This window comes from Oncorhynchus gorbuscha, linkage group LG06, assembly GCF_021184085.1.
Source record: "Oncorhynchus gorbuscha isolate QuinsamMale2020 ecotype Even-year linkage group LG06, OgorEven_v1.0, whole genome shotgun sequence".
Lineage (NCBI taxonomy): Eukaryota > Metazoa > Chordata > Actinopteri > Salmoniformes > Salmonidae > Oncorhynchus > Oncorhynchus gorbuscha.
In genome coordinates, this window is record NC_060178.1 from 4,832,353 (window position 1) to 4,846,145 (window position 13,793).

Here is a 13,793-nt window from a genome sequence, read left to right on the forward strand (position 1 = left end):
TAATATCTGCTTAAACACTATAGTAAATACTACAGCCCGTATAAACACTATAGTAAATACAGTAATATCTGCATAAACACTATAGTAAATACAGTAATATCTGCATAAACACTATAGTAAATACAGTAATATCCACATAAACACTATAGTAAATACTAGTAAATATCCACATAAACACTATAGTAAATACAGTAATATCTGCATAAACACTATAGTAAATACAGTAATATCCACATAAACACTATAGTAAATACTACAGCCCATATAAACACTACAGTAAATACAGTAATATCCACATAAACACTATAGTAAATACAGTAATATCTGCATAAACACTATAGTAAATACAGTAATATCTGCATAAACACTATAGTAAATACAGTAATATCTGCATAAACACTATAGTAAATACTACAGCCCGTATAAACACTATAGTAAATACAGTAATATCCACATAAACACTATAGTAAATACTACAGCCCGTATAAACACTATAGTAAATACAGTAATATCCACATAAACACTATAGTAAATACAGTAATATCCGCATAAACACTATAGTAAATACAGTAATATCCACAAACACTATAGTAAATACAGTAATATCCACATAAACACTATAGTAAATACTACAGCCCGTATAAACACTATAGTAAATACAGTAATATCCACATAAACACTATAGTAAATACAGTAATATCCACATAAACACTATAGTAAATACTACAGCCCGTATAAACACTATCGTAAATACAGTAATATCCACATAAACACTATAGTAAATACAGTAATATCCACATAAACACTATAGTAAATACTACAGCCCGTATAAACATTATAGTAAATACAGTAATATCCACATAAACACTATAGTAAATACAGTAATATCCGCATAAACACTATAGTAAATACTACAGCCCGTATAAACACTATAGTAAATACAGTAATATCCACATAAACACTATAGTAAATACAGTAATATCCACATAAACACTATAGTAAATACAGTAATATCTGCATAAACACTATAGTAAATACAGTAATATCTGCATAAACACTATAGTAAATACTACAGCCCGTATAAACACTATAGTAAATACAGTAATATCCACATAAACACTATAGTAAATACAGTAATATCCACATAAACACTCTAGTAAATACAGTAATATCCACATAAACACTATAGTAAATACAGTAATATCTGCATAAACACTATAGTAAATACAGTAATATCCACATAAACACTATAGTAAGTAAATACTACAGCCCGTATAAACACTATAGTAAATACTACAGCCCATATAAACACTATAGTATACTACAAACTGCAAAAAACACTACATTAATTACTATAGTATATACACTAGTTCTTTTAATACAGTATTTATAGTATAGTTAACTGTAAATACTACAGTATAATACAGTGTACTACAGTAAATACTTCAGTAAATTCTGCAAAAACACTATAGTGAATACAATCGTATTTATAGCGTTGTATTTTTTCATGTGGGCATGAGGTCAGAAAATAGGCCCTTTTTAGCTCACAGATTCACCCTATATTAGGAGACATTTTATACTGGTACGGAGACAGAGACAGGGAAAGTGGCTTTAGAGATGACCAACAGCATACAAGCCAGCTGAAAACCAGTTCCTGAAAGTTTACAACTAGTTGGCTACATAAGCAGGACTGAGGTCCAAAAATGAACTACCTTTTTGGGGTAACATCAGAGAGAATCTAATGTTGATCATTTTATAACATTATGAATCATTTGATTATTTGTCATCATCATCATCATCATGTCCAATCAGCCGACCGAACCTGAAGATCCCGTGTATGTGTGTGTAATGTTGTAGGAGACCACAACACGGCGCTAAAGGGTCACATCAAACTGCTGAGATGTGGGCGGAAAGTGAACCCGGAAGTGTGCGGAAGGAAAACCACGTGAATGAACAACGGAGGCTACAACAACATAACGAGTAGCATTTTTATCATCAGCGCTATGGTAAACTAGACTGTTATAACGCTGTTGATGTGTCATTCAAATATGACACGAGTTTATTAGCTGGCTAGTTATCCATCAATGTGCAGGTTGCCTGCAAGTGGCCTTGTATTTGCTGCAAAGAGGAGATACACAAACGAACCATTTTTTTGTTGTGTGTGTGAAGGTTTGTGAAATATATAGAAAGCTTAATTGTGGATGATTTGACAAAGCTGGGGTTGTTGTTAGTATTATATTATTATATTAGCTAACTATCTTGATAAGACAACGTTAAATGATGTGTGCCATATTATTTATTCCTGATTGAATTTGCTGCAGACGGCGTGTTATTTTAACATGGTCGAGCTATAATGTTGTATAAACGTTGACAAATGGGAACGTAAAAGGCTAAATGAAGAGTGTTTCTCGACAGCATCCTCCCTCGACGGAGTAAATGGGGGAAACCGAGGCTTTCTGAAAGTGAAGGCTTCGACGCTTTTCCCCCCAAATTGTGCCGGAAGACAATTCATTTAATCAGATCTTAATGATCTGTTTATAATGCACATTTAGTGACAGAGGTATATGTATTTTTAAATCCGTTTTCATTATAACATCGTGGTACAGCGGTAAATTACAATTCCAGATTTGCATCATGCTTCTCATTTTTGTCTTCCAAGTTGATTATTTGTACAAAAAAAAAGTAATCTATGGCATTATTTGGGATGCTTAAGACAGACGCGTATACTAAATAAAAACTAATTATTTGAACAACCGTGCAAAAGAGGAGAAAAAATAGTGTGCAATTATATGCTCACGACCCTGAATGTTTCCTCCTCTACCTGCTAAACGAGCTACCGGTCAGGATAACGTGTTTCGGTCAAATCTAAGCAGGACGGTGACCAGCCGAGGTCGGAAATCAGTGGCGTTTTGCGACACCCGGTTTGAAAAACCACGTGATCAAACGACGTCATTCGTGACGACGCTTGGGACGTCATTCGTGACGTCCTTCTGATAAAGTGATAGTCGGTTAAGAACAAATTCTTATTTACAATGACGGCCTGTCAAAAAGGCCTCCTGCGGGGACGGGGGGCTAAGGATTGCAAATTACATTTTTTAAATAACAATATAGGACAAAATATACATCACGACATGAGAGACAACAACACAACATAAAGAGAGACCTAAGATAACAACATGGTAGCAGCACAAAACATGGTACAAACCTTATTGGGCTGCAGACAACAGCACAAAGGGTAAGAAGGTTAGAGACAACAATACATCACACAAAGCAGCCACAAGGTTAGAGACAACAATACATCACACAAAGCAGCCACAAGGTTAGAGACAACAATACATCACACTAAGCAGCCACAAGGTTAGAGACAACAATACATCACACAAAGCAGCCACAAGGTTAGAGACAACAATACATCACACAAAGCAGCCACAAGGTTAGAGACAACAATACATCACACAAAGCAGCCACAAGGTTAGAGACAACAATACATCACACTAAGCAGCCACAAGGTTAGAGACAACAATACATCACACTAAGCAGCCACAAGGTTAGAGACAACAATACATCACACAAAGCAGCCACAAGGTTAGAGACAACAATACATCACACAAAGCAGCCACAACTGTCAGTAAGAGTGTCCGTGATTGAGATATCGGCACACTGCTTTGAAGTTGGTTGCTTACTGATTCTGACACATGTCTCAGGCTCCGGTATGAAACGTATATATCACTACTACAGAGTGATTTGTAATGTTTTGACGAAGGGTTAGCTTATCTAACGTTACAGCACATCCCTGATCAATACAAACCCTAACAGCTAATTAAAAAATATATATTTTTTAATGATATAATAATAATAATAATAATAATAATAATATATGCCATTTAGCAGACGCTTTTATTCAAAGCGACTTACAGTCATGTGTGCATACATTCTACGTATGGGTGGTCCCGGGGATCGAACCCACTACCCTGGCGTTACAAGCGCCATGCTCTACCAACCGACCAGGAAGTTCATGACCATGACTGAATGTGGGGAGCCAATTAGCTCTAGTTTAGGCCCCTGTAATATGGATGGAGTTGAGTTTACTTAACATTTATTTAACTAGGCAAGTCAGTTAACACATTCTGATTTACAATGAGGGCCCGGACGACGCTGGGCCAATTGTGCGCCGCCCTACGGGACTCCCAATCACGGGCCGGTTGTGATACAGCCTGGAATCAAACCAGGGTCTGTAGTGACACCTCTAGCACTGAGATGCAGTGCCTTAGACCGCTGCGCCACTCGGGAGCCCTATCATAGTGAGTTTACTAATAATATAGCCTGCTCTATTTGCCTGTCTGAACCCACTGGACATCATGATAAATCCACTACAAGAGCTGAAGAAGGAAGATGCATACTAATGCAACTGATGTGCAACGGCTAGCTAGTTAGCGGTGCGCGCTAGTTAGCATTTCAATCGGTGACATCACTCGCTCTGAGACCTCGAAGTAGTTGTTTCCCTTGCTCTGCCAAATGCTGTAGCTTTTTTTTGAGGAGCGATAGGTAACGGATGCTTCGAAGGGTAACGTTGTTGTTGTTGTTGTTGTTGTTCAAAGGGAACTCTGGTTCGGTAGCAAAACTGTTACACTAATACTGTATGTCTCTCAGTATTTAGGAATGGTCTAACCACCAGACACCATGTTGAGTCGTCTACAGGAGCTGAAGAAGGAGGAGGAGACCCTCCTGAAGATTAAAGTTATGCTGCAGGACCAGCTCAACAGACTCAAGGTACAGCTACCTTCTATTTTACCTCACCTATGGAAATAAGTAAATAAATAAATAATAAATAAATCCTTCCCTCCTTCAATATTTATTGCAATATTCTGGGGTTTATTTATCCCCATTAGTTCCAGAAATGCAAATGAAGTCTACATTTCATTAACATCCCATGATGTGTTTCCCTCAAGGGCACTACTTCCTGTGAGTTTATTATGGACACTGCATGGCCAAAGTAGCAGACACTCTTCCTGGGGTTTAATGGATCTCATTACAAAATCAGAGCATTAATGGGGTTTATTATGGATCCCCACTCTTCTGGAAAGGCTTTTCACTAGATGTGAACATTCCCTATGGAACATTAGTTCCTGCCAAGGCAGCAGCTACTCTTCTGGGGGTTTATTATAGATGTTGGAACATTCCTGCCAAGGCAGCAGCTCCACTCTTCTGGGAAGGCCCCACTAGATGCCAAGGAACTCTTCCTGTTTATATGGAGCCCCACTCTTCTGCCAAGGCAGCAGCTTCTTCCTGGGGATTTGGAACATTGTTCCTGCTATAACAGCCTCCACTCTTCTGGGGAAGGCTTTCCACTAGATGTTGGAACATTCTTCCTAGGGTTTATTATGCAGCCCCATTAGTTCCTGTTGGGCAGCAGCTTTTCCTAGATGTTGGAACATTGCTGCCATAACAGCAGCTCCACTCTTCCTGGCGGAATGGATCCCCTTTTCCTGCCAGATGCAACAGGAACTCTTCCTGCGTTTATATGGATCCCCATTAGTTCTGCCAATGCAACAGCTTCTTCCTGGGGTTTATTTGGAACAGTTGCTGCCAATGCAACAGCTCCACTCTTCCTGGGGTTTAATGGATCCCCATTAGTTTGGAACATTCCTGTTTATTAACAGCCTCCACTCTTCTGGGAAGCAGGGTTATTATGGCTTTCCCTAGATATTGGAACATTGCTGCCAATAACAGCTCCACTCTTCCTGGGGAAGGCTTTCCACTAGACTCTTGTTGGAACATTGCTGCAATAACAGCCTCCACTCTTCCTGGGGAAGGCTTTCCACTAGATGCCAAGGAACATTGCTGCTATTATGGATCCTCCATTCTTCCTGCCAATGCAACAGCTTCTTCCTGGGGTTTGTTGGAACAGTTGCTGCAATGCAACAGCTACTCTTCCTGGGGGCTTTTAATATGGATCCCCATTGCTGCAATGCAGCAGCTCCAGTCTTCTGGGGTCCAGCAACATTAATGCAGTTCTATAGATGTTAAAACTGAAATTACATTTCATAACAACACATCCACTGTTTCTGGGCACTACTACCACATATACACTGTTGGAACAGTGCTGACACCTGCCTCGAACATCTCTTCAAAATCTGAGCATTAATGTGGAACAGTGCTGCTATAACAGCCTCCACTCTTCTGGAAAGGCTTTCCACTAGATGTTGGAACAGTGCTGCTATAACAGCCTCCACTCTTCAGGGAAGGCTTTCCACTAGATGTTGTAACATTGCTGCTATAACAGCCTCCACTCTTCTGGGAAGGCTTTCCACTAGATATTGTAACATTGCTGCTATAACAGCCTCCACTCTTCTGGGAAGGCTTTCCACTAGATGTTGGAACATTGCTGCTATAACAGGCTCCACTCTTCTGGGAAGGCTTTCCACTAGATGTTGGAACATTGCTGCTATAACAGCCTCCACTCTTCTGGGAAGGCTTTCCACTAGATGTTGGAACATTGCTGCTATAACAGCCTCCACTCTTCTGGGAAGGCTTTCCACTAGATGTTGGACCATTGCTGCGGGGACTTGCTTCGATTCAGCCACAAGAGCATTAGTGAGGTTGGGGACTGATGTTTGCCGATAGGACTGGCTCGCGGTCGGTGTTCCAATTTTTCTCAAAGGTGTTCGATGAGGTTGAGTTCAGGGCACTGTGCAGACCAGTCAAGTTCTTCCACACCGATCTCAACAAACCATTTCTGTGGGGACCTGGCTTTGTGCACGGGGGCATTATCATGCTGAAACAGGACAGGGCCTTCCACAAATTGTTGCCAAAAAGTTGGAAGCACAGAATTGTCTAGAATGTCATTGTATGCTGTAGCGTTAATATTTCCTTTTACTGGAACTAAGGGACTCGAAACATGAAAAACAGCCCCAGACCATTATTCCTCCTCCACCAAACTTTACAGTTGGCACTATGCATTGGGGCAGGTAGCGTTCTCCTGGCATCCGCCAAACCCAGATTAGTTTGTCGGACTGCCAGGTGGAGTAGCGTGCGTGATTCATCACTCAAGAGAACGTGTTCTCCAGAGTTCAATGGCGACGAGCTTTACACCGACACATTGCGCATTGTGATCTTAGGTTTGTGTGCGGCTGCTCGGCCATGGAAACCCATTTCATGAAGCTCCCAGCAAACAGTTCTTGTGCTGACGTTGCTTCCAGAGGCAGTTTGGAACTCGGTAGTGAGGGTTGCAACCAAGGACAGACGCTACGCTCTTCAGCACTCGGCCGTCCATTTCTGTGAGCTTGTGTGGCCTACCACTTTGCGGCTGAGCCATTGTTGCACCTAGACTTTTCCACTTTACAATAACCGGGGAAGCTCTAGCAGAGCAGACATTTGACGAAGTGACTTGATGGGAAAATGGCATCCTACGACAGTGCCATGTTAAAAGTCACTTCGCTCTTCAGTAAGGCCATTCTATGGGCCGTCAGCAACGGGTGTGGCTAAAATAGCAGAATCCACTAATTTGAAGGGGTGTCCACATACTTTTGATGTATTTAGGACTAACTTATTTCTTGCCACCCATTCTGAAACTGACTGCATCTCTTTGTTAAGTGTTGCAGTAATTTCCGTCGCTGTAGTAGCTGACGTGTATAGTGTTGAGTCATCAGTATACATAGACACACTGGCTTTACTTAGAGCCAGTGGCAGGTCGTTAGTCAAAATTGAAAAAAGCAAGGGGCCTAAACAGCTGCCCTGAGGAATTCCTGATTCTACCTGGATTATGGTTGAGAGGCTTCCATTAAAGAACACCCTCTGTGTTCTGTTAGACAAGTAACTCTTTAACTCTTTATCCATATTATAACAGGGGGTGTAAAGCCATAACACATACGTGTTTTTCCAGCAGCAGCAGACTATGATCGATAATGTCAAAAACCGTACGGAAGTCTAACAAAACAGCCCCCACAATCTTTTTTAATCATCAATTTCTCTCAGCCAATCATCAGTCATTTGTGTAACAGCCGTGCTTGTTGAGTGTCCTATCAGCGTGCTGAAAGTCATTGTTGTCAATTTGTTTACTGTACAATGACATTGTATCTGGTCAGACACCATTTTTTCCCCCAAAAAAGTTTACTAAGGGTTGGTAACAGGCTGATTGTTTGGCTATTTGAGCGAGTAAAGAGGTTTTTACCATTCTTAGGTAGGCTTAAATTGAAGATATGGCAAATAGGAGTGGCAATATCATCTGCTATTATCCTCTGTAATTTTCCATCCAGATTGTTAGACAGGCTGATTGTTTGGCTATTTGAGCCAGTAAAGGGTGCTTACTTTTGCTTCCCTCCAGGCCTGAGGGAACACACTTTCTAGGAGGCTTAGATTGAAGAATATGACAAATACGAGTGGAAATATCGTCCGCTATTATCCTCAGTAATTTTCCATCCAAGTTGTCAGACCCCGGTGGCTTGTCATTGTTCATAGACACATAATTTTTATTTTTTTTACTCTTCCACACTCATTTTACGGAATTCAAAATTACAATGCTTGCCTTTTTATAATTTGTTCAGTTATACTTGGATGTGTAGTGTCGGCCTTTGTTGCTGGCATGTCATCCCTAAGTTTGCTAATCTTACTGATGCCATTAAAGTAGTTGTCAATATCAGTGGGTTTTGTGATGAATGAGCCATCTGATTCAGTGAATGATGGAGCGAGTTTTCCTTTTTGCCCAAAATGTCATTTAAGGTGCTCCAAAGCTTTTTTACTATCCTTCTTTATATCATTTATCTTTGTTTCATAGAATAGTTTCTTCTTCTTTTTATTTCGTTTAGTCGCGTGATTTCTCATTTTGCAATTTTGCCAATCGGTTGTGCAGCCAGACTTGGGAACATATTCAGACCCCTTTTTCTTTGCTTTCTGCACATTTTGTTACTTTACAGCTTTATTCAATAATGTATTTTTTTTAAAACAACTCCTTAGCTATTTACACACAATCCCCGCAATGACAAAGTGAAAACATGGATTTTTGTTTTGTGTGTCAAGTGCAGCGTCTGGTTGAACCTCATTACACACCACAGACCAGCAGCGTCTGGTTGCTCCTCATTACACACCACAGACCAGCAGCGTCTGGTTGCTTCTCATTACACACCACAGACCAGCAGCGTCTGGAACTTCTCATTACACACCACAGACCAGCAGCGTCTGGTTGCTCCTCATTACACACCACAGACCAGCAGCGTCTGGTTGCTCCTCATTACACACCACAGACCAGCAGCGTCTGGTTGAACCTCATTACACACCACAGACCAGCAGCGTCTGGTTGCTCCTCATTACACACCACAGACCAGCAGCGTCTGGTTGCTCCTCATTACACACCACAGACCAGCAGCGTCTGGTTGCTCCTCATTACACACCACAGACCAGCAGCGTCTGGTTGCTCCTCATTACACACCACAGACCAGCAGCGTCTGGTTGCTCCTCATTACACACCACAGACCAGCAGCGTCTGGTTGCTCCTCATTACACACCACAGACCAGCAGCGTCTGGTTGCTCCTCATTACACACCACAGACCAGCAGCGTCTGGTTGCTTCTCATTACACACCACAGACCAGCAGCGTCTGGTTGCTTCTCATTACACACCACAGACCAGCAGCGTCTGGTTGCTCCTCATTACACACCACAGACCAGCAGCGTCTGGTTGCTCCTCATTACACACCACAGACCAGCAGCGTCTGGTTGCTCCTCATTACGCACCACAGACCAGCAGCATCTGGTTGCTCCTCATTACACATCACAGACCAGCAGCGTCTGGTTACTCCTCATTACACATCACAGACCAGCAGCGTCTGGTTGCTCCTCATGACACACCACAGACCAACAAATATTATTTACATCAACAACATAGGATTCACTACAGAACGTATTGTATGACCTCTTATACACTATATTAGGCCCAGCCTTTGGAACTGTGGTTTTCCTAGATATGGCTACTATATTGTCATCAATACATCCGAGGGATTTCGATACTGCTTTAAAGCACATTTCTGCAGCTTTAGTAAAGATGTGATCAATTCATTTTGATGATTTAATTCCTGTGCGGTTTGTAACTACCCTGGTAGGTTGACTGATAACCTGAACCAGGTTCCAGGCACTTGTTACAGTTTGAAGCTTTTTCTTGAGTGGGCAGGTCCTTGAGTAATCACTGATCTGACAAGGCTGGATAGATGAAATCAGGGGTCCCACTTCATGGCTTAATAGGTCAGAGCTTTCAAATCAAATTGTATTATTCAATGCAAATAGTCTGGGTAGCCATTTGATTAGATGTTGAGGAGTCTTATGGTTTGGGGGTAGACACTGTTTTGAAGCCTCTTGAAACTAGACTTGGTGCTCCGGTACCGCTTGCCGTGTGGTAGCAGAGAGAACAGAGGGCCTTCCTCTGACACCGCCTGGTATAGAGGTCCTGGGTGGCAGGTAGCTTTGCCCCAGTGATGTACTGGGCCGTTTGCACTACCCTCTGTAGTACCTTGCGGTCGGAGACTGAGCAGTTGCCAACCGGTCAGGATGCTCTCGATGGTGCAGCTATAGAACCTTTTGAGGATCTGGGGGCCCCATGCCAAATCTTTTCAGTCTCCTGAGGGGGAATAGGTTTTGTCGTGTCCTCTTCATGATTGTCTTGGGGTGTTTGGACCATGTTAGTTTGTTGGTGATGTGGACACCAAGGAACTTGAAGCTCTCAACCTGTTCCACTACAGCCCCGTCGATGAGAATGGGAGTGTGCATGGCCCTCTCCCCCCCTGTAGTCCACAATCATCTCCTTTTGTCTTGATCTATGAGGCCTTTCTGTTTTTCACCTATCAGACCATGTTAGTTCAGAAGGATGCTTGTCAACCCTCTGTCAACCCCTTGTCAACCTTTTGTCAACCTGTTTTGTCAACCCTTTGTCAACCCTCTGTCAACCCTTTTCAAACAGGGCCACCTAACCTATATTCCACTTCACGTTCTCTGTCTATCTGCTCAACATGTTTAGCATGTCAAGGGGTGGAATGATAACTCGGGGTACCGGTACCTTATGTTTACTACCCTCCTGAGTAATGATGGGTAATGCCATATATATGACTGTCTGTCTTTTTAAATTTTATTTAGTTTGAAGAAGGGGCCCTAAAGTCCATCATCAACGCTCAGACAGAGGAAGGTCCTTCACAACCTGCCAGTCCTCCTGAGGTACTGCACACACACGCACACACACGTCTCTCTCACACACACACACACACGTCTCTCTCACACACACACACACACGTCTCTCACACACACACACACACACACACACACACACACACACACACACACACACACACACACACACACACACACACACGTCTCTCACACACACACACACGTCTCTCTCACACACACACACACGTCTCTCACACACACACACACGTCTCTCACACACACACACACACACACACACACACACACACACACACACACACACACACACACACACACACACACACACACACACACACGTCTCACACACACACACACACGTCTCACACACACACACACACGTCACACACACACACACACACACGTCTCTCACACACACACACACACACGTCTCTCACACACACACACACACACGTCACACACACACACACACACACGTCTCTCACACACACACACACACACACACACACACACACACACACACACACACACACACACACACACACACACACACACACACACGTCTCTCTCACACACACACACGTCTCTCTCACACACACACACGTCTCTCACACACACACACACACACACACGTCTCTCACACACACACACGTCTCTCACTCACACACACACACACACACACGTCTCTCACACACACACACACACACACACACGTCTCTCACACACACACACACAAACACGTCTCTCTCACACACACACGTCTCACACACACACGTCTCACACACACACGTCTCTCACACACACACACACGTCTCTCACACACACACACGTCTCTCACACACACACACACGTTTCTCACACACACGTCTCTCTCACACACACACACGTCTCTCACACACACATCTCTCACACACACACACACGTTTCTCACACACACACACACGTCTCTCACACACACACACACGTCTCTCACACACACACACACGTCTCTCACACACACACACGTCTCTCACACACACACACGTCTCACACACACACACACGTCTCACACACACACACACGTCACACACACACACACACACACACACACACACACACACACACACACACACACACACACACACACACACGTCACACACACACACACACACACACACACGTCTCTCTCACACACACACACCTCCGTTATCCAATAACCTCCTGTTCCCTGCAGGTTCCTCAGAACCTGGATGACGAAGCAGTGATCAACCAGACCAAACTGCTGCTGAGTGGTCCTGTAGACTACCACATAGAGGAGGAAGAGGAGGAGGAGGAAGAGGAGGACGACGACGAAGACGACGACAACAATGAGCTTGAAGCAGTGCCTGAGGAAGACGAAGAGGACGACGATTATTACTGAGTGGACCTGTCCCAAATGGCACCCTGTTCCCAATGTAGTGCACTGGGCTTGAGCAGGCACCTGGACAAATGTAGTGCACTGGGCTTGAGCAGGCACCTGGACAAATGTAGTGCACTACATAGGTAATAGGATGTGATTTGGGACGTTGCCAGTGTATTGACCTCCTAAAGAGGAGATGTGTGTGTATATAATATTACAGACTGTTTTTTTGTTTTGCATCCTGTACTTCTGAAGTTATTTATTTATTATTATTATTCTTATTATTAGTTAAACTACTAACTTGCAGTGGGTGAATAAAATGTAGCCTGGGTGCTAGACAGTCTCCTTCTGTTCTTGTCAACTCCTTACTGAATTGTTATGTTTGGCTTGACAATGACAGCAGTGGAGTTGGCTAGAGTACAAACAGGTCTGAGAACAGGCTTATTGTCATTCCATAATGACAGCAGTAGAGTTGGCTAGAGTACAAACAGATCTGAGAACAGGCTTATTGTCATTCCATAATGACAGCAGTAGAGTTGGCTAGAGTACAAACAGATCTGAGAACAGGCTTATTGTAATTCCATAATGACAGTAGTAGAGTTGGCTAGAGCACAAACAGATCTGAGAACAGGCTTATTGTCATTCCATAATGACAGTAGTAGAGTTGGCTAGAGCACAAACAGATCTGAGAACAGGCTTATTGTAATTCCATAATGACAGCAGTAGAGTTGGCTAGAGCACAAACAGATCTGAGAACAGGCTTGATGTAAATGTATTGTTTTACAGTAAGAACATGAACAGGAATGAACTGTGTTCTCCCTCACGCTAATTAATAAGGTCTGGTGGTGCTGTATAGCCACTGTTATCATGTTATACATAATATTGTAGCGATCCTTGCTAATATGAGCCACGTTACAATTCCCGCCAAGTGGGTTAACCCTATTGGCACGACACATGGAGGGGTTGTTCTTTCAGGCTCAGCGACCCAGGTTCGCTTCCCTGTCTGGGACCAGGCTGTAAAACCATAGAGTTGTTGTTCCATACCCGGTTCTCGTTCAGTATCTCTCACTGGTCCAGCGGTAATTGTAGTGTTCAATGCTTGTAGCTCACTGTTCTACTGTTGATGTGTGTGTGTGTGTCTCTATGGATGTTGAGGCATGGATCTAGTAGGGTGGTATTCAGAACATACCGTCTCGGTAACATACCGGGGAATATGGTATTACAGAATGTGAACACAAGGGGTACTATTT

At 42.9% G+C, this 13,793-nt stretch overlaps 1 protein-coding gene across 2 annotated transcripts; it reads left to right on the top strand.

Annotated features, from left to right (window-relative positions):
* Window positions 1–1,901: 1,901 nt before the first annotated feature.
* On the top strand, window positions 1,902–12,886 carry snapc5 (small nuclear RNA activating complex, polypeptide 5). 2 transcript variants are annotated; one of them, XM_046351585.1, is made up of 4 exons: window positions 1,902–2,006; window positions 4,651–4,770; window positions 11,118–11,195; window positions 12,379–12,886. In XM_046351585.1, the coding sequence occupies exons 2-4, from the start codon at window positions 4,681–4,683 to the stop codon at window positions 12,562–12,564; spliced, it is 354 nt and encodes a 117-aa protein (XP_046207541.1). In that variant the 5' UTR covers window positions 1,902–2,006; window positions 4,651–4,680; the 3' UTR covers window positions 12,565–12,886. The 2 variants fall into 2 exon arrangements, with proteins under 2 accessions (XP_046207541.1, XP_046207540.1); XM_046351584.1 differs by having other exon boundaries at window positions 1,916–2,169.
* The last annotated feature ends 907 nt before the right edge of the window (window positions 12,887–13,793 follow it).